Source organism: Grampus griseus, assembly GCF_964374135.1.
Source record: "Grampus griseus genome assembly, chromosome: 19".
NCBI classification, from domain to species: Eukaryota; Metazoa; Chordata; class Mammalia; order Artiodactyla; family Delphinidae; genus Grampus; species Grampus griseus.
Window position 1 is genome coordinate 48,183,334 of NC_139013.1, and position 22,488 is coordinate 48,205,821.

A 22,488-nucleotide genomic window follows, 5' to 3' on the forward strand; every position below is an offset into this window, starting at 1 on the left:
CTGGGAACATTAGTTAAAATTAGCGTTCAAATAGTAGTGTGGCTAAAATCAATCCAAAAGCAAACCCACTGAGCTCCCCACCGTGTCTCTTCATCAAAAATGGGGTTACCACTTGGGCTCTACACCCTTCCTTTTAACTTTGTGTCTTGCTACTGTGTAATTTGCATTTGGGCTTTCATGGGTTGCAGAGTAATATGATTTTTAAAATCTTGGATGACTCTCTAAACGTTAAGCATACAACCACATAGAAATTTAACTAACATACGATTCTGTGTTATTTAAATATCTGTTTTAGTTCAGAGAAGGGGGGTCTCTATGAAAAGGTTGAAAAAAGATGCCTTTATGCCTTTTTTTTACCCCAAGCTTATGCTGGCATAGCCAGAGTCTGAGTGTCTGAAGCAAATTTGTGTTTTTCAAGTTATATATTTTAACTGCAACTCTCATCTCCTTTCTTATATTGACTTTTTTTGGGGGTGGGGTGGGGGGTATTCTGTCTATCTTTGAATGACTTTTTTTTTTTTGAATCACTTTGGATCAGAGGCATCAACAGTGGCTTCAACCATCTCCTATCAACAATAAAGGCACACAAGTACAGATGCAACCAGAAGGACATTTCCAGATGACTTACTAGGCAGGGCAGGAGAAGGCATTGCACATTTTGGGTTCAGTTGCTGGCTTGGCTCTCGCATTGCAGAATGAGGAATTGACTTGAGTGTTTTGATCCCGTAAGCAAATGGCCTTGACACTTATGTAACCTAATAAGATATCAGAAGTTACAAAGTGAAAATTGCAGGTAACCAATTCCGCTTAGTTTCCAAGTGTAGCTTCGGGTTTACCAGGGTTCTGATAATTTACTGAAGATACAGAACCTAAATATTGTACGAAAACACTTCCTTCTGATAAAATCTACAACTCATGTGAATTCCACCCTCATGCCACGCCCCCCCAACAGTTTTCATATTTTAATAGTTTTTAACATGTAGCGTCTTAGTTTTCAAGACTGCCGTGGATTCTAGAACGATATAGTAATGAAGGCAGGGCAATATTTTGAAATTGAAAACAATTTTGAAAACGGGGCAATATCTGTTTGAGGGAAGTATCCCAGAAGCTTTAACTCACACTGCACATATCTAATGGAAAATGTTCTGCAAAGAAAAATCTTGGGGGAATTCTGTGTGGAAACTCTAAGATTTTGCTTTTTCATGAAGCATCTTCTACACTTGCCTGAGTATGTGCACATATAAACAAAAAGTTGAACTCACTGAATATGTGTTCATACTTGTCCGCAAGGACTCTGGTTTTTTGTTTCTGTCTGTTCACCCCACTGCCTTGTTTTCGATATTCATTTCAGGACCTCTCATCAAGATACACTTTATTTTGTGTGTGATTAACTGTATTTGTCAGCTCCCCACATAGGAACGCTGCCCCCTCTTTCAATTGTCTTTATTCACATGGACTTTTCCTTAAAATGGAATCTGAGCAACAGTGAAAAGTCACGCCCGCTAGAATGATTAGGTTGAAGGGGGTCTGCTTTCAGGAGGAACTGATCAAAATATTGGGACTCCCTAAAGTCAAGAGTTTGCTTCTGGAGAACATATTCATTTGGACTTGTCTTCTCTTAGACTTCCGACATGCTATGGTCTGTGAGTCACACGAAGGTGTTGCTAACTCAAGGCAAAGGAGAATCCCATAATGCACTTGTCCAGCATCCTCCCCTTGGTTGTATTTATTCCCTGTAAATGGAAAATGGATTGACTCTCTCTCTTTCCCACGGAACCTGTGCTCTCTCTGGAATACCAGGAAGTTATCGCGAATGATCTCAAAGAGCATTTGATACATGAACAACTGCTCATGCTTGAAGACTACGTGAAAAACAGCATAAAGATTATGGTTTCTGTTCTGTTAAAAAAAGAAAAAAAAGAACATAAAATGATACATGTGTGGCATGTGTCTGAGTATGTGAAACACGTGTTTTTATGTTTGCTTAAGAAAAAGAATACGATATAGACCAAAGTATTAACACTGGCTATTGCTGATTAAAAGATTATGGGAGATTATTTTCTTCTTTATAGCATATTGCTTTTAAAATGTGTATTAATAAAAAATATATTCCCTTTTAATTATTTCATATATATTTTAAAAAAGAAGTATTTCTTCATATTTTGTTAACTAGCATGGGCAGCTGAAGACAGAATTTCTTCACTTTCTGTATTTCTGCTCTGTCTCTGGTCCCAAGATGCCCCATTTTGCTCAGTGGGATGGACACAGTAGGGACACCTGCTGTCACCAGGTGCTCTCAGCATGAGGAAATGAGGGACCAACCTTCATGCTTTGGTTTCATGGACTCATTTATGGACTCATTCTTCTTCCCAAAGGGCAAGTGTGACAAAGATTGACTTACCAACCAATATGTGATATTTTGGGACCTAAATAAAATGCCTCCCGTCTACGCACTGAGAGGATGGCTGTTGTTTTTCCCTTCCTTACAAGGGCTATTTCTCGGATTTAATCCATTTCCCTGTGGGGCTGGAATGCCACTGCTTCCACGTGTCAGATCGCTGTCTTAAGTCTGCCTTGCGTGTGTTTTCACTGTCTTGCCCCTACCTTCTCTAAGTCCCACTGGGAGGCTGACAACAACAGAGAAGTCAGGACAGAAAGACACGAAGCTGTGAGCTGAAAAATCCATCAGTGACTCAATCCTTATAAGAAATGGACACATATTTTCTATTTCCCCCCCTTGTAACTTTCAGATGCCTAACTCTTGAGTCCTGGTTGTGGCTGACTTGAGATTTGTGTGAGTGGGTTCCTTTCTACCTAGGAAAATCCCCGAAGAGTACAAATAATATTTGCTTTTTTTTCTTACAGTGACAGTTCCCATAGAGATAGTTCTTTTGTTGCTTATTTAAACCATACAATGGAAAGGTGTCTGGAGTGAAAGAACCTGTTTTTGTTTTTTTTTTAAAAAACAGGGCAGGTGAGGGGGGGTTCTACAAAAGGAAACTGAGGCGGGGGCCCGACCACGCGGGGTCCAGTGGGCCACAACGAGGAGCGTGGGTCTCATCCAAGTGCAAAGAGGAACCATGGATGACTTTGAAGTAGAAGAACGTAATTTCATTTTTTTTCTGTTGCTGTTTTTTGAATTTAATTTCTTTATACAGCAGGTTCTTATTAGTTATCTATTTTATACATAATAGTGTATATATGTCAATCCCAATCTCCCAATTCATCCCACCACCCCCCCTGCCCGCCACTATTCCCCCCGTGGTGTCCATGTTTGTGCTCTACAACTATGTCTCTATTTCTACCCTGCAAACCAGTGAAAGACCCTGTTTGAGGAGAGACGTGGAAGACGGTGAGGAAATCAACTACCTCCACCACAGGAGAAGGAGCAATCTGACTGCACTGTGCTCCAGGTGTGGCTGTGTCTTTCTGAGGCTGGCTGAGTTCCATTCACGACCTGGGGAAGTGCATACTTCCAAGATATCCCCGGATTTTTGCCTTGCATCAGAATCTGGACAGTGTAAGATACAAATCAGAGATCAAGATACAGGTCAGACCCTGGAATTCCAGAAATCTCACTGAACATTTTAGAGATATTTGCACGCCATTTTGACCTCAAAGCCGGTTCACATCATTGTTCCCAAGTAGGTTTTATGTCGATTTAAAGTTTGCCCATGACACTTTAACATGTGTACCTCTAGAGCATCAGAACTGGGATTTAGAAAGACAGCAGGGAAACAGGACATTTGCTATGAGCCCACAACCCTCAGTTCTAGGCGTATCCAATGAATAAGGCAAGAAAATAGATTTTTACCTTACGTTGAAGGAGAGGTTATACTATGAGGTCTCAACCTTCACTTTAAACTTGAAAGCCTAGCATGATACTAAAATATGCTAACTCTCAACATAGGCATAACTCTCTCAGCAGAAATCATTCTCATATTGAATACTGGGTGGATATATGTGGAACCTCCCAGGTTTGGGATGTTGAAATGTCTTTTCCCCCCCTAGGGTCTCAAACCTTTGGCCCATATATCTTTGTTCTATTATTTTAGGTATGACACCAGACAGTTCAACAACTCTCGTAGAGAGATTCTAGTCATGGTGGTGCTCCAGAGATAACGGCTGAAATTGAATCAGCGTATATAGACTTTTATGATTTATCCTGGCCCACAACTTATAATCCCTCTCCTGGATGCCAGGAGATGCTAGACACAAGGGAAGCACTCAGAAAACCTTAGAACACCCCACTTAGAATCCCTATCATCAACCTTAGAATCCAGGCAGATTCCCAATAGGATTTCCAAAGAGAATCTGCCCAAAGAGTAGGTGTCTGTTAACTGTGTACCAGGATGAGCAGATAAGACAAAAAGAAATACGATCAGACGTCGTGGTTGGTAATATATATACTGGAACGGATCTGACCTCAAAAGGGCAAGGACTTGGGATAAATCTGACACTATCAGGCACTTCCCAGGTGTCAGACACTCTGCCGGGCTTTTTCTATGCATTATTTCAAGAGTCCTCTAACAACTCTATAATGTAGGTGTCTATCTTTTCATCGAAAAAAAAAAAAAACTGAGAAGAATGAACTTGTGCAAGATCACACAGGTGACTGGTGAATGAAATTGAAATAGAATTTCGGCCCTCCAACAAAATGTGCCTAAAGACTGTAAGATATCACTTTTTTTTTTTTCTTGGAGTATAGTTGATTTACAATGTTGTGTTACTTTCAGGTGTAGCAAAGTGATTCTGTTATAGGTGTGTGCGTATCTATGTGTGTGTGTGTGTGCGCATATGTGTGTATGTATATATATTCTTTTTCAAATTCTTTTCCATCATAGGTTATTACAAGATATTGAATAGGGCTTTCCTGGTGGCGCAGTGGTTGGGAGTCCGCCTGCTGATGCAGGGGACACGGGTTCGTGCCCCGGTCCGGAAAGATCCCACGTGCCGCGGAGCGGCTGGGTCCGTGAGCCATGGCCACTGAGCCTGCGCGTCCGGAGCCTGTGCTCCGCAGCGGGAGAGGCCACAGCGGTGAGAGGCCCGCATACCGCAAAAAAAAAAAAAAAAAAAAAAAAGATATCGAAGAGAGTCCCCTGTGCTATACAGTAGGGCCTTGTTGTTCATCTATTTTATATATAGTAGTGTGTATCTGTTCATCCCAAGCTCCTGATTTATACCTCCTCCCGACCCTTTCCCCTTTGGTAACCGTAAGTTTGTTTTCTGTGTCTGGATATCACCTTGTTTTTGGTTTAGGCAAGCACATTATCACATTATTTGCCTCCCTTCCTGATCCTCTCTCTTTTTTTTTTTTTTGGCGGTACGCGGGCCTCTCACCGCTGTGGCCTCTCCCGCTGCGGAGCACAGGCTCCGGACGCGCAGGCTCAGCGGCCATGGCTCACGGGCCCAGCCGCTCCGTGGCATGTGGGATCTTCCCGGACCGGGGTGCGAACCCGCGTCCCCTGCATCGGCAGGCGGACTCTCAACCACTGCGCCACCAGGGAAGTCCCGATCTTCTCTTTTCTTAACTACTTCTCTTTGTTTTTTCTTTCAAGCTCAAAGCGTAAATACAAACAGCTGGTTTTCTCCCAACCCGTGTCTTGTGAAAAACGTGTGTGACCACCAGAACTGGGCATTCATGGCCGAGAAGCAAAGCAGGTTTCGGTTAAAAATAGGAACTCCTGGCTCTGGCTCTGTCTGGTGGGATCCCACCTCCATTAAAGTTGGGTGGGTGGCAGCTTACACCAGACCGCTCCTTAGGATGCTACAAAATGCTTTCCACTCTGCTATTAGCGTAAATGTCTCCAGAAGTATTATGGCTTGCTCTGAAGATTCCACGATGTAGACATCATTTGTCATCCAACAAAACAAATCCTGGTGGCTCCCAGAAACAACCAAATTGTTAACAGATGGGTCTTTGTTTCCCTCACCCCCATCCACAACAAAAAGCAAACAAAACACAACAGGTAGTACCATTAAAATCAACAAATGCCTAATTCTCCTTAGTCACCAATGAAAACCTTCTCAAAATCAAGGTCTCAGGAGTCTTTGAATTCCGAGGATCCTTCTAGCCTTTGCTTTTCTTAGTTTTGCAGCTAAGTGATACAAAGCGTTCTTGGAATCATGTGTTCAGGTACGGTATAACATTTCATATATTTTGAATAAATAGAATGCTTTCCTTATTTGAGATGTTCTGCAGTGTTTTCGTTAATGTCTCTCATGTGATATTATGTAAACAGAGACACTTCAGAGCTTTGTTCACAATCAAGCTAGAATTTTGAGAGGAATTTCACATTCAGAAGGTAACACTGATGCCCATGGATATTTCAACTCAATTTCTCCTTGAGTTAAAGTGATATCTCAAATGTAACACTTTTGGTTGCTATTTTCTTTACGCGGTAGTAATGCAGAGATCTTGTAGGGAAGAAAATAACGCAGCACACCACGTGTGCGAGCATGGCACTAAAATACAGGTGAAATGTATCAGAGTTACAGTGAGCTAAGGCTCAAGGTCGGGATGATATTACAACACAATGGAGCTGCAGCACACACGCACATAAGATAGACAAGTTCAAGGGCAAGTGTGATAGACACAGAAATCCACTCACCTAGCTCCGCTTCCTAGTACAACCCCACCCCACGTTCAGGCTAGATCCTGACTTCCACTGCCGCAGGGGAAAGGGATCCCCAATGGAAGTGCAAAGAAAATACGAAAGAACTTTAGTTCCTGCCTTTTGAACGTCAAGGGCTTACGTTCTGGTGATTGAAGAGTGGTATAGCGCATTTTCAATGAGCATTTGAAATACATTCTACTTTTACCTTTCAGACGGATTCTAGAACCTAGGCCATACGGTGGCATGTGGTTTCACTGTAAAACTTTTAAGATGTTGCTGTGAACAGCAGGCTGCATTTAAGAGAGGGAGGGAAAAAAAGGACTGTGAAGGTCAAAGTGTCGTCCCTATTAAACAAACAAAAACAACCAAGATGTCAAGGTTCCCTAGGCTTCCAGTAAAGCAATCCATAAAATATTATTGATGCTACCATCAAGAAGAGAACGTAGGCAATCTCTCCCGTCAACTGTGTTTCTGCGTCTGGACCCACACGTTCCTCCTCTCCTTCTGTTACCCAGGATGCTCAGCCGGGTTGTCCACTATTGCCCTGGAGCCCATCTTCCCTCACCTACTTAAGGGCATCGCTGCTAGTGTCGTCCCCTCTCTCTTGAACCTTATTGAAATGTCCCTGTCTATTGGATCATTCGATAAGCACACGAACATGCTATTATATCCCTCATCTCAAGAGGAAAACAATGATCTCATCTCTGCGTACACTTCCAGCTCACATTCACTGTTTCCCTTTGTAGCAAAAATCCCTCTAAGAGTCGCCTTGACTTTGGATCTCCGCGTATCCCTCATTCTCCCGTGGTCCCTCCTTCTCAGGCATCCCTCCCCACCACATCACTGAAACCTCTCTTTCAAGGGCACCTTGTCATTTCCAACAGTCAACGGCTTTGTCTTACTCAACCAGTCATCAAGCACTGGACATAGCTGATCACTTCCTCCTGTTCTCACTATTAGAAACCCATCATTTCAGTTCTTTTCCTCCCTTAGTGACCGACCGACCTTCATTCCTGGTTTCTTTTGCTGAATCCTTATTTCCTAATGATTCAATGTCAGATTGACTTCCAACCTCTCGAGCTCTTGTTTTCCATCCTCACCCTTCTAGGTGATCTCATCCAGTCCTGTAGTTTAAGTGCGATCTACGGGTTGGCCACTCCCAAATTCGTATCTCGAGCTCTTGTTTTCCATCCTCACCCTTCTAGGTGATCTCATCCAGTCCTGTAGTTTAAGTGCGATCTACGGGTTGGCCACTCCCCCTTCTAGGTGATCTCATCCGGTCCTGTAGTTTAAGTGCGATCTACGGGTTGGCCACTCCCAAATTCCTAACTCTACAGCAGCGCTTTCCGGCAGAACTTTCTGCGATGATGACAAGTATTACACTATAAACCTGTGTTGGTCCATGTGGCATCCACAAGCCACACGTGGCTCTTGAGCCGTAGTATACATTGTGACTGAAGGATAAAACGTTACGTTTAATTGAATCTAAATCTAAACTTAAAGAACCACGTGTGAGTAGTGGCTACCATATGGGACAGCTATAAATGAAGCCCATCCTCGGACCTCCACATTCGAAGAGTTAACTGTCTACTGAGCATCTCTACTTTGTTTAAAAGGCGTAACAAAGTCTAACAACGAACTCGGGATTTTCTACCCTGTTCTCTGAAAGGCTGTTCTTCCCAGTCTCACAACATGGCAACCCAATCCTCCTAATTGTTCAGGCTAACATAGAAAGTTGATCTCCTCTCTTTTCCTCACACCCCACGCCTAATCGACCAAGAAATGGTGTTATCTTTACTTCCAATATTACTCAAATCTGACCACGTCTCACTTTATCTATTGCTACTGCTGCTTCCTTGGTCTAAGCCGCCATCATCTCTTTGGATTTCCATGATCATGGCTCTCTAGGGATGAGAAGAAGCCGTATTCTCTAGCGGAGGAGATGGACACAACCACGCTTAAAAATAATATGGTTACTTCAGAGGTTAAAAACGAAGTGTCGTATAACCTGCCAAGGGAAATCAAATGTTCCTGTGAACCTGGGGGAAGGGGATCACGTGACTGCCTAAGGAAACTGTGTAGCTGTTACTTAATTAATGAAGTATTTTGGTGATGATTCCTGCCAAGAAGCCACAAAAGAACAATAGAATTTGTTTTCTTTGAGGATTTCTATTCCCCCCAAAAGGACAAACTTTTTTTTTTTTTTTTTTTTTTGCGGTACACGGGCCTCTCACTGCTGTGGCCTCTCCCGCTGTGGAGCACAGGCTCTGGACGCGCAGGCTCAGCGGCCATGGCTCACGGGCCCAGCCGCTCCGCGGCATGTGGGATCTTCCCGGACCGGGGCACGAACCCGCGTCCGCTGCATCGGCAGGCGGACTCTCAACCACTGCGCCACCAGGGAAGCCCAAGGACAAACTTTCATATTGAGTTTCCCACCTTCCTTCCCTTAGGTGAAGCAAAAATATGTAAAGATCCTCTGAAAAGTAAAACGTCTGCGCTAAAAGTAGTTAATAGCAAGAAGGCAACTACTCCATTTCATACTATCAAGGTAATAAAAGAAGCTTACTTATGCAGCCACGTCAAGAAGAGAAATAACTCCCACGATTTACTGTAAATGTGCACAAAATTATGCAACTTTAAATGACTAACTCATAACATATGTCGTAGCTGGTTACTGTCATATTACTAGTATAGTTCTATAGCCAATGGCCTACAGGACATATTGTTTATATTTTTTTTGTTGGACATATTAATGCATTCATTGAATGCACAAATGAATAAGACTCTCATCTTTAAAAAAAATCAGATGACTCATGGCTTCACTATAATGTCTGTGTATCTGTAAGGTCACAGGGAGTTCTATGTGTAATCACGTAGGCTGAAGGACAGTATTTGTATAAACCAGCAGAAAGCTCACTTTAGAATTTACTTTAACATCAGCTCACAAAGCCTTCTTAAAGAGAGTAATTATTTAAACAAATGGACACCAAGACCAAATATATAAAAGATGAGTATTTGCCAATTACATTATTTGCTTCTCTATGATAATTTAGGCATTCTCTGCCCTTTTTCTAATCCTGTATGAGGAACAAAGTAACCGAGAATGGAATACACAGCAGTTGTCTTATCTTCTACTGTTTGATGCTTGCAATAGCCAATCCTTTGGAAATAGACTGATCGTCTGGCTGAAAGAATCTCTAAGTCCCTTCTTTACCCCATTCTGAAGAAAGACTGGACTTTGTTCAAAAAAAAAAAAAAAAGTCAATCCCACCCTCAGGAGTGGCTACATAATTTGCGGGGCCCAGACGAACATGGAAATGCAAGGCCCCTCGTTTAAAAAAATGATTAAGGATTTCAAGCTGGTGACAACAGAACAGTAAACCAAACATAAGGCACTTCTGGGTCCGAGGTCCCCTGTGACTTTGCGGGTTCCACGTCCATGAAGCCACCTCTGCCCGACCTGAAGGCTGAGGTTTTCTCTCCTGCATCAGTTTTAAGACACAATTTTAAATGTTCCAAATTCTAAATGGTCCTGCGGTCTAACAATGACTTTGCCCACTCCTCTCAGTGAAGATGACACCCACTAATCTGGCAGGCTCGGCTGTACCTAAGTACCTCAGTGTGACCATGACCATCACCTTGACCACAGACAGTGCGACCCACCCGACGCTCGGAAGCAGGACCGTGGGACGATGTGCGATAACCGCGTAGCTAAGATTCTAACTGCCTCTGCAGATGCTGAGGAGCGAACACATCTGAAACAATACGTCATTTGAAAATGCTAATTCCCATCACTCACATCTATTTAGAGATATTTTCAGTGACCCTGTCAAGCACAGTCGATAACTTTTTTCAGCACTAGTGGAGAACACAAAGGCCCTCCAGGTCACGTGGATGCCACAACCCTTCCCCACCCCCCATCATAGCACAACATCACAATAACGCCCCGTGCTGCGCGTCGGACTGTATAGCCCAGCTGCGAAATGCACAAGTTTGGAAAGACTGCCAGCAGTTCAGTCTACTTAACTGGACTCAGTCCAGAGGATTTTCCAGCCAACTGGCACTGGGTCTCTAACTTACAGTTGGCAAGCAACCTCCTTAAATGCTTCCAGGTCCTCAGTAGAACTGTTCAGTGTCTACCTTTAACACACCAACCACCTGACTTCAGACACAGCACTCAGCAGTTCTGACCGCAGGGTGCGGAGCTATAAAATTTACAGCTTCTTAAGTTGGAAAACCACAGACGGGGCTGGACTCTACCAACTGCCCTCTGAAGGAAGGGGGATGCAGGCTCTGCTTGGGGCACACGAAGTTAAAACAAAGGACACATTGAGTAATCTTGGGTAAACAGCTTGCTTTCTGTCACTCCCACTTTGAATTTTTAATGTGCAAACTATAAATGCCTTCAATCAGCTTCTTTTTTGTTTCATTACTTAAGGCCCCTTTTTCCTTTTAAGGAAGTTGTCCTAATTCTCCCATGGAAACTAAAGAGTTATGCATAGGTTCTGAAGACCGACTTTTTATTTAGTGCATGCTTGGAAGCCTATTTCTTGTCTTCAGTAATGTACTTGATCGCTTTAAAAAAACAACAGCAGCAATACTTAGTGTTATGCCAGGCAAAGCACTGTACAAGCATTATCTCATTTAAAGCTGATAACAACACTCGGGACTTCCCTGGTGGCGCAGTGGGTAAGACTCTGCGCTGCCAAAGCAGGGGGCCCGGGTCTGATCCCTGGTCCAGGAACTAGAGCCCACATGCATGCCGCAACTAAGGAGCCGGCGAGCCGCAACTAAGGAGCCCGCCTGCCGCAACGAAGACCTGAGGCAACCAAATAAATAAATATTAAAAAAAATAATAAAGCTGGTAACAATACTATGAGGAAGGCACAGTGCTGTTAATATCTTAGTGCTGTAGATGAGTGCACCAATACACAAGGTCCCGTAGCTAGTCAGTAGCAACACTGAGAACGCAAGTCTCTGATATTGTCCGACTCCCAAACTGGACATCTTAACTCTTGGGACACTGCATCTCCAGCTCTGAAATGTCACATCTAGGATTCTAATTTAAAGTTCTAAAAACTGGATGAACTGTTGAAAAGACGTTGTCACTGGGACGCAAGAGCATGCCATAACATTTACGTTGTGCTATCGGGTTCCAACCTGAAAACGTTGTTTCTTGAACACGCTAATATCTGACTTAAGGATACATGATTTTTAATCTCCTCAATCCATGTTCCCCTGCATTTATAGATGTGTTGGATTTCACCATTGTTTTAACTGCTGAAATACAACCTACTTTATAGACTGACCCCTTCCGAGAAATGATGAATTGCGCCGTACGTTACGCGTTGGCTAAGTCAGGGAAGGGATAGTTTTGTAGTGTGAATTCCTGTTTTTGTATAATCCTGTGATTTTTTGGAAGCCTCGTGATGTGAAAAATCGGCCAGTTGTCTTTGCCTTCTTGTTTGCTTCAAAGCCTGAAAAACATGACCAGGTATCACCACTGCTATTAGGTGTGAGTGAGTTGGATTTGACAAGACACAGCACCACAAAGACCCCGATCGGGGCCTTGGAAGTACATCTGTGAGGCAGCTTCAAAGGTGTGGGCTGACACATTGAACCCCGACTACAGTTCTAATTCAACTCATCAACATTCCTCAGAGTTTAGTGAAGAGAAATAGTGTTCTCCGACCTGTCACAGAAGTATTTGCCATGAATTAACTGGGGGCCTGCACTTCAAATAGCAAATGGCAATCTCTAGACAAATGATGTGGCATCATGAAAGCACATCTGAATCGTCCTCTGGAGTCTGGAGTTTCCTATCATCTGTTCTGAATTTATTCTCCATTACTTCTTTGCCTCTTTTGTGTTTTGTGTCTTCACCCCATCCCTGCTCCTTGGATAATCTACTTTCCCTTACACTGATTTTATCGTGAGGCACATCTTTACTCATTTCAGCCCCTTCCCCTTGTGGGGGGCGGGGGATGCAGACAGCAAGGTCACAAGGAAGGAGCTGGCTGAGAAGGTGAGTCTCTGTCAGTGATGCTCGCACACTGTCAACTCAGTGATCAATGTGCCTGTCTACCTGGTCCCCCGCCACCCCATCATCTCCTTTTTCCAGAGAGCGGAGGAAGTTGTTTATTATAGTAATTTTCTTTAGATGTCTTTTTCTGCCTTGAAACTGGCCTGTGGTTAACCTATTTCTCACTTACTGTCATTACAAAGGCTGCTGTATTTGTCAGCTGCAGGATTCTCTCTTGGTACACGATTCATTGGGAAAGGGTTTTCAAAGAGTTAAACACCCCCTTTTGCCTCTTAACAGAGAGAGAAAAAAAATCCTTAACATAAAGGAGAGCTTTCATTTTTAAGACTTTTTTTTTAAAAAAAAGGAATGCTGTAAAAACACAGGGGATCATATTTCAGCCCTAGACTAGCAACCTGTGTTATCATGTCGTCCTGACTCACTGTTTATCAGACAGAGATGAAGTTACTTTATAAATGAAACACTCATGGTGAATTTCCTCACCTGCCCTCCAATTGCATGACAGTTTGATGGAGAATATGACTCATTCACTGTTGTGTGTGAGAGAGAGACAGATAGAGAAACGGAGACAGAGCAAGAGAATAAAGGAGAGCAAGAAGAAAGGGGGGAGGGGCACGAGAGGGGGGAGGGGGAGGTGGGGAGAAGTGGGGGGAGAGAGAGAGTGTGAGAGTGCATCAGCTAGCAAAAAAAGCTGATCTTCAGTCACTTCTAAAGAATGCATCATCTCTAAGTGGACACCTTCACTAATCACGAAAAGAAAAGAGAATTTTTGTGTTTTTCGTTCTCATTGCCAAGGCTCCCTAAAATTATATCTTAAACGGGACTTTTGCACTGCACTTATACAAAGGACAAAGCCGGTGACCTTACATTACCTATAGCTCAATCTCAAAACGGAAAAACATTAAATTTTCAGCCATACTCAAAACGCCCAGCATATAGACGTCTACTACAGATTAAACGATTATTTTTCAACGAAGACGTGTAAATTTCAACTCTGAACTTCAGTTTTCACATTTCTACCACTTCAACATTTAATTCCTTGTACAAGACACACACATACACACACACACGCACACACACACACAATTTAGCTATGTGATGTGCAGAAGATTTAGTTTTTCTTGTGTTCCCAAACCCAGTAAAATAAATACGGTGGGTCTACGCATAGTATCCTGAAGACTATTGAAATATAAGCTGACTTTTAAATCTTTCAGATGACTAATGAGTGCACTAGTTCAATGAGAAATTCCTTAGACTCTATGCCAGACTCACGTTGTAGGGGATAAGCTGAAATAAAGAAAGATGTGGAAATTATCTAGTTTATAATAACTGTGTCTGTAGTGATCTCAGAAAGTATATGGTTGCCAAATCAATATTGATTTCTTTCTGTGCTGGGGTGTGCACGTGTGTGAGTCATTTTCCCCTGGGCAACGCAGAAATATGATACAGGGTCATGAACATTAGCTCCATTTCTCCAAGTCCTTTACATGTATATGTATGTCTGTACTTCAAAATAAAAAGTTGATTGATGGGCTTAAATAATGCCTAAAAATTTAAGACCTCAGACAATCATATAAATCCTTGATTACCCTTAGGAATTTCCTCTTGGCCACTGAGGAAATTAAGGGGCCAGCTCACTCTAAATTGACATCCACCTGTTGCTAATGTTGGACCATGTAGAATCCGGGTTCCGAGAAGAATGAAGGTTTGTAACAGAGACTGTATTTGAAAATTAGGCAGACACATGCCTTGGTGATAAAAGTGAAAATCTGTTTTCCATTTAAACTGACCTTCCCTATGAAGACATTCTGTAAAGTTCTGACATTAAAAATAACCAGAAGCAGAAGACACTTTTGTGTCAGGCCATGCACTTATTTCTTGAGGTTAACTGACAGCAGTCAATCTGTCCCAGGACTGCATTACCCCTGCCTTGCACTAGAAAACACCCAGAAATAAGTGAAAAGATCTGTTAAACCCACCACCCTGGGAGGGCAAGTTGCTGTTCTCCCAGATGAAGGTAAGTCAACTGTGAGCTAACTGGTCAGCAAGTTCTTATGTGTAAATTATTCACTTTGGGAAAGGCAAGCCTTTCAGAAAGCAGATCGATTCCTCAAATGCAATTGAGGAGATCAAATTTCAATATTTAAATGCCCTTCACTGTACTTAACTTTCAACTGTACAATTCTAGGACTAGTCCTAAGAGACGATGAAATCCAGTGGTTTTTAAAATGTGTACCGCAGAAGTCTAAGCCTTTCAGACAACTTCAGATTACGACTGTGGTTTGGGACAGAAGGGCAGAAATGGGGAGGAGAGGCTGGCCTCTGGGCCCTGTCACTCTTGACTTTGGTCAGAGAAAGTCTCCTTGCACTTGATTTATTGTCTCCATGTATGATTTTTCAACTTGGGAAGAAGATTCTACTATTTATTTATTTTATTTTTAATATTTATTTATTTCTTTGGTTGTACCAGGTCTCAGTTGCAGGAGGTGGGCTCCTTAGTTGCAGCACGTGGGCTCCTTAGTTGCGGCAGGCAGGCTCCTTAGTTGCGGCTCGTGGGCTTCTTAGTTGTGGCATGTGAACTCTTAGTTGCGGCATGCATGTGGGATCTAGTTCCCTGACCAGGGATCAAACCTGGGCCCCCTACATTGTGAACGTGGAGTCTTATCCACTGTGCCACCAGGGAAGTCCTTCTACTCTTTAAATGAATGAATGAACTTTATCACTGGATGTCATTCATTCAGTAAATTTTTGTTTTTGAGTGACCACGACGTTCCAGATACTGTGCCAATTGTGGAATCTACGAAGAGGAGTTAAGTCATCTTTCGGCAACATAGGGTTTCAGGTGCTTAGAAGTGCTTCAAGACAGTGTTACAGGACAGAGTAGAAGATATTAGTTTAGTCTGGGGAAATCATTTCCCAAATGAGAAGACTGGGCCTCAGATAGTTTAAGTGACTCATGCAAAGTGACAGAGTAGTATCTGAGTGACCCGTATCACCAACTATTTATAGAGATGTTCCCTGTTCAAACCCACGTTGCTTCCAAAAAGAATGGGATCAACCTACCAAAACTCGCTCTTTACATTTTTTAAAGACCTGAGACTATAATGATCTGGTGACATGATTTATGTCTTAACCACTGGTGCATCTCCAATGTCTATACAGGGCTGGGCCCAAATGGGCACTCAACAAAAGTTTAGTTTTCTTCTATCAGACGTCAAGAGAAAAGAAACAGAGGAATACTGCTTTGAAGGTAGCTACCTAAATCAACACATGCCAAAGTAGTTGAAGATAAGACTTAGCTAAGATATTGGGAGGATCTGATTAAAATAAATGAATGAGATATAAAAAGGGACGTTATCCTTACACTGCTATCCTCATGTGTTCTGGCAAACACACCCTTCTGCTGAATTTTACACTATAATATGAGCTCAGTGGACGTGCAGTCATTTTAAGCGGCCAAGAGAGAAAGTGCTTTCTTTCACAGGCTTATACTTTCTGTGGATAGAACAGCACTTTCCATTTTGGTAGGTTCCCACTTTCATCATCCCACAGGATTGTGAAACACATTCAACATTTCGTATTGGACTGAACATATTTTTGGCTCCAAAAGTATTCATTTTAGTTCAATTCATAGTTGCATGGAAAGGCATATGAACTTTATTTAACTTCCTTTAAAGAAGAAGGCCATGGATTACTTGGATGTTGATATATAGCCTAGTTTTGGAAAATGTAATTTATCGCTTATTGTGATTTTCAGTTTTTAAAGTCACTGTGTTCTCTCGATTTTGGAAAGGCATGAGCATGCGATAAAAACCGACCTGAAATTTGATGATGTTCTCCTGAGAGCAATAAAGTACAATTTAAATATTAAAGTCATTAGCCCAAATTCTTTGAAAAGATAAAATAGACATAATACGAGGTTACTGGATTGGATTTTTTAAAATCTCCTAAAATAGTTGCAAGTTTTGAATGAAACCATAACTCCTTTAAAAAATACAAGCAAGGCATGACCAATTAATCATACATGTTTCCCTCTGGAATATTTTCAGACAAGTCACATTCTTAGGACATCAATTGAAGCTTTCATGGAATCTCTAAGTAGAATGTATACATAAAGTAAGACTTTGTAAAAACAACAGCTAAGCAAATGTGACCTTACTGCATTGTGGTGAAACTACAATTTTGTATTTATAGAGATCTTATTATAGTTTTTACCCTATTTATATAGTAGGGAAAATTATTTTATAAAACCGTACATATCCAGTTGAACCTGGGGAAGACTTTATGTTTTTATAATTTTACTAGATCTATCCAATAATTTATCCTTACATTTTGATTGTTTGTGTGTTTGCGTTTTTCCCCCGAGGAGGTGTCTGTATCTGCAAGGACAATCCAGCTGTTTTTGTTTGTTTCTTAGTTTGTTTTCTGGCCGTGCCCCACGGCTTGTGGGATCTTAGTTCCCCGACCAGGGATTGAACCCAGGCCCTCGGCAGAGAGAAAGAGGAGTCCTAACCACTGGACCGCCTGGGAATTCCCTGTAAGAAAATCGATGACGAACCTGACCGATTCTGCAGAACTCCATCACCAATTGAGGCCACCCTTTCATTTCTCAAAAATAGCTCCTAATCGTCAGGAAAATGTTTGGACCTGGTGAACAGTCCAAAGATTTACTTTTAATCAGCACTAAATAATGGAGATGAGTGAGATAAGGAGTTACGCTTCAATTAAGCAAAGCCCAAATAAAAATTCTCAGCTTCAGGCTGGCATAGCGCTCGGTGACAATGTGGCCGTTATCTGGTCAATTTGATCAACACAGACAATGACAGGGGACATTCAGGTTCTAAAGATGAAAGTCAGAAGGAACTCTGCGATTCTGCTTTGCACTTTCCATCACTTCTTGTCTCATTCTTTGTTGTGGTTTTCCCGCAGATAACGTATGTTTAACAGCAAACCTTAAATTACAAACAGAACTGTGAAAACCTACCGGAATGGCTTTGTGATGATGAAAACTGGACAGAGAAACAGCAACAACAAAAAATAGCTGCTTGTCATCAAGTAGTAAAACACATATTTCTTACGAGGAATCATTTGGACTTAGTTCTGGTTGCCCGGGGCAGAAGCCCTGAGAGACACCCACCTTCCAATCTGGTAACTTTCTAGCCACAGAACTTGGTTTGTGTACATCTGCTTAGAGATGGATCAAAGGCCTCGTGGCAAAACTAATGAAACCATGTTGCTCTAAAACGAATCCCTTGCAAGCTAAATATACCTCTCTAAAGAAAATACACCTTTTCTAAAGAAATGGAAAAGATGTTTGCTGCTCAAATGCTTGATAGAAAGAAATAAACATATGCACCTAAAAAATTAGGACAGAATAAAAAGTCTCAAAATCTTTAACCAGAAAGTTCAATTCCTATGCCTTAGGCGTAATTACAGGGTGATTTTAGGGCCTTGATTCATTGTTGAGCTTCAAACTACCCTAACAATAGTCCAATTTGATTTGGGGTTCCTAATCTCATCTCCTGAAATAAAAGAAACAACCCAATCAAAAAATGGGCAGATGATCTAAATAGACATTTCTCCAAAGAAGACACACAGATGGCCGAAAAGATGCTTAACATCACGAATTATGGGAGAAATGCAAATCAAAACTACAACGAGGTATCAGCTCGCACTGGTCAGAATGGCCATCATCAAAAAGTCTACAGACAGGGCTTCCCTGGTGGCGCAGTGGTTGAGAGTCCGCCTGCCGATGCAGGGGACACGGGTTCGTGCCCCGGTCCGGGAGGATCCCACATGCCGCGGAGCGGCTGGGCCCGTGAGCCATGGCCGCTGAGCCTGCGCGTCCAGAGCCTGTGCTCCACAGCGGGAGAGGCCACAGCAGTGAGAGGCCCATGTACCACACACACACACACACAAAAGGTCTACAGACAATAAATGCTGGAGGGGGTGTGGAGAACAGGGAACCCTCCTACACTGTTGGTGGGAATGTAGATTGGTGCAGCCACTATGGAGAACAGTATGGAGGTTCCTTAAAAAACTAAAAATAGAACTACGATATGATCCAGCAATCCCACTCCTGGGCATTTATCCAGAGAAAACCATGGTTCGAAAAGATACATGGGCCCCCAATATTCACTGCAGCACTATTTACAACAGTCAAGACATGGAAGCAACCTAAATGTCCATCAACAGAGGAATCGATAAAGAAGATGTGGTACATATATACAATGGAATACTATTCAGCCATAAAAACGAATGAAATAATGCTATTTGCAGCAACATGGATGGACCTAGAGATTATCACACTAAGTGAAGTCAGTCAGACAGAGAAAGAAAAATACCATATGATATCACTCATATAGGGAATCTAATTTTAAAAAAATTATACAAATGAACTTATTTATAAAACAATCATGCAGATTTAGAAAACAAACTTACGGTTACCAAAGGGGAAATGTGGCAGGCAGGGATAAATCAGGAGCTTGGCAGTGCTTTGTGTCCACCTTGAGGGGTGGGATAGGGAGGGTGAGAGGGAGACGCAAGAGGGAGGAGATATGGGGATATATGCATATGTATAGCTGATTCACTGTGTTATAAAGCAGAAACTAACACACCATTGTAAAGCAATTATACTCCAATTAAGATGTTAAAAAAATAAATATGTAAACACACACATACACAAATTAGGAGCTTGGGATTAACACACACACACACACATTCACACACACACACTACTATATATAAAGTAGATAACCAACAAGGACCTACTGTATAGCACAAGGAACTCTACTCAATACTCTGTAATAACCTATATGGGTAAACAATCTGAAAAAGAATAGATACATGTATATGTATAATTGAATCACTTTGCTGTACACCTGAAACTAACACGACATTGTAAATCAACTATACTCCAATATAAAAAAAAAAAGACCTGAGAGGGTTGGAAGACCATTTCCTAAAGACAGCTGCTCTCAATTGTGAAATCTTTGCAGGACCTTCTATCACACAGACAGAGATGACAGGACCTAGTGTCTCAAGTTCACAAGATAATGGGAAATTAACTCACGGTCAAGACCTAGGGCCAGGGTTGCAAACTCAAATATCTACTGGGACCAGAAGTTCCTTTTTCGTGAAAGATGTCAAAATCTATATTTTTATGAGAAATCATCTGATATTAAACCTCTGATCCATTTTTTAAAAATTATGAAGATCTGGGAGCTGGATTTGGCCTGTGGTTGCCAGTTTGCTCATCATGGTCTGAGGTTTAGGTTTTTAAAAAATATATCTGTTATATGCTCAGAAGGCAGAAGTATGGTAACAGTTAGAAACGTTATGCGCCAAGCACTCTGTAAGCACTGAAGTTACCTTAAATTCTTCTTATGCTAGCACTGACAGTTAGCTGGTATTGTTTGCCCATTTTTACAAATGTGGACATTAAGTGACACAGAGGTGAAGATACTTGTCCAAGTTACATAGCTAATTACAAGTCTGTACTCTTAACCATACAATGGGTACAACATCTGACTTAGAATCCAAAGTTATGTTTAGTCTATATACAATGGAATATTACTCAGCCATTAAAAAGAATGCCATTTGCAGCAACATGGATGGACCTAGAGATTAACATACTAAGTGAAGTAAGTCAGACAGACAAAAACAAATATCATATGATATCACTTATATGGAGAATCTAAAAAAAAAGATGCAAATAAACTTATTTACAAAACAGATATAGACTCATAGTCTTAGAGAATGAACTTCCGGTTGCCAGGGGGAAGGGTGAGGGGAAGAGATAGATTGGTAGTTTGGGATTGACATGTACACACTGTTATATTTTAAATAGATAACCAACAAAGACGTACTGTATAGCACAGGGAACTCTGCTCAATACTCTGTATTAACCTAAATGGGAAAAGAATTTGAAAAAGAATAGATACATGTATATGTAAAACTGAATCATTTTGCTGTACACCTGAAACTAACACAACATTGTTAATCAAATATACTCTAATATAAAATAAAAATTAAAAAAATAAAAAACGCAGTGCTTAAGAATCCACCTGCCAATGCAAGGGACATGGGTCCTATCCCTGGTCGGGGAAGATCCCACATGTGGTGGAGCAACTAAGCCCGTGCGCCACAACTACTGAGCCTGAGCTCTAGAGCCCACGCACCACAACTACTGAGCCCATGCACCACAACTACTGAAGCCCGCGTACCCTAGAGCCCGCGCAACGCAACTACGGAAGCCCGTGCGCTCTAGGGCCTGCATGCCACAACTACTGAGCCCGTACACCTAGAGCCCGTGCTCCACAACAAGAGAAGCCACCACAATGAGAAGCCCGCACACCACAATGAAGAGTAGCCCCTGCTCGCTGCAAATAGAGATAGCCCGCGTGCAGCAACGAAGACCCAACACAGCCAAAAAAAAAGTATTTCATAGCAAAAATTAAAATAAAATAAAATAGGTCCCTTCAAGGGGGAAAAAAGTTATATGTAGTCATACTTTTAAACTATCTTTTTTTAAATTCATCTTCCTTAGTAAATGTTTAAGACTAGTACCTTAAATAATAACAATAATAATAATAGTTGAATTAAGCTTATGTTTCCTTGATTCCAGAAGAGTATAGCAGTATGACTGGACTGAGAGGAGATATCATACTTGTAGATGGAAAAGATTTGGACTCCAACTCAACTCTGCTTTTTTCCTAGCTATATGAGTTAGGCAAATCTTTTAACATTTCTTCACACTTCATTGCTTATTTTGCTGGCAAGTCAGTGAGATAGGTTTTCTATCCCAATTTTGCAAGTGAGAAATTGAAACTCCACGTGACTAACAGGAGTGCCTGGTCACATGAGTCCTCAGTACCTGGTGGCCACGACTTCTACACAACCTCAAGCAAATCACGTGCCTCTGAAAGTGCACAATTAGCCCCATTTTACAAACTGGAAAAAGCAAACCCAGAGACGTGACGAGGACCGAAGAAAATGTACCCAGGATAATTGCATTACAGAGTCATTTGCAGACATGGTGGCTGTTTTTATTATCCTCATCATTACCCACTTATTTTTTTTCTTTTGTCACCTCTAAAGAAATGATAGCTTACAAAAGTAAGGTGGTTTGCTATGACTAAAACTTTCTTGACATCAAGCAAGTGTGCTTTCTGTTACATCACTCTGCATGCCACAACTACTGAGCCCGTGTGCTGCAACTACTGATCTATGTGATGAACAGCCACAATGGGTGATCCCAACAGCAGACACACACAAACTGGAATCATGTAAAGACGATTCCTTGTATATCCCTCAGCTATCACAACAGCCAAGTGTACCCGTGAAAGGTGGGCATCTGCACGTGAACATCAACACATTCTCTCCGGGACCCGTTGGATCCCTGCCCGCTTCCCCCAGACGGAGCTGCTGTCTTTTCCCCTTTGCACATTGAGATTTAGCCTATTAGGAAGCAAATGTGAACTAGGATTTTTGTAAGCTAGCTCAAATCGGGGTCATCACTATAAATTCCGCAAGAGGCACTGAGAACTGAATAAAGAGAAGGGGCTTACTTCAAAGACCAGGGTCTCATTGGTGGGTCCCAGCGCGGACAGGCGTTCTGGGTGGTTGAAGGTGCGCTGGTACTCAAACACCGTCCCCGCGAAGGCGAACTCCCCTGGCCAGTCGATGCTCCAGCCCCCCGTGAGGTAATACTTGTGACTGAGGCTTCGGACGGCGAGGTAACTGGAGGATATCTGAAGCTCCTGGACCTCGATGCTGCGGGCGCCCGGTGGGACGGTGACAACCGGATAATATTCTAAGTGGAAAAGA

At 42.1% G+C, this 22,488-nt stretch overlaps 1 protein-coding gene across 1 annotated transcript in view; it reads right to left on the bottom strand.

Moving 5' to 3' along the window:
• Positions 1–22,488, bottom strand: part of ADAMTS18 (ADAM metallopeptidase with thrombospondin type 1 motif 18) — a gene marked incomplete at both ends in the record, with an annotated part of 157,673 nt that overhangs the window by 24,518 nt on the left and 110,667 nt on the right. The window contains 3 exons of the mRNA XM_082677835.1: positions 629–755; positions 3,370–3,511; positions 22,230–22,474. Of these exons, the coding sequence (XP_082533961.1) occupies positions 629–755; positions 3,370–3,511; positions 22,230–22,474 (514 nt within the window). The remainder of the gene's footprint in view (positions 1–628; positions 756–3,369; positions 3,512–22,229; positions 22,475–22,488) is intronic.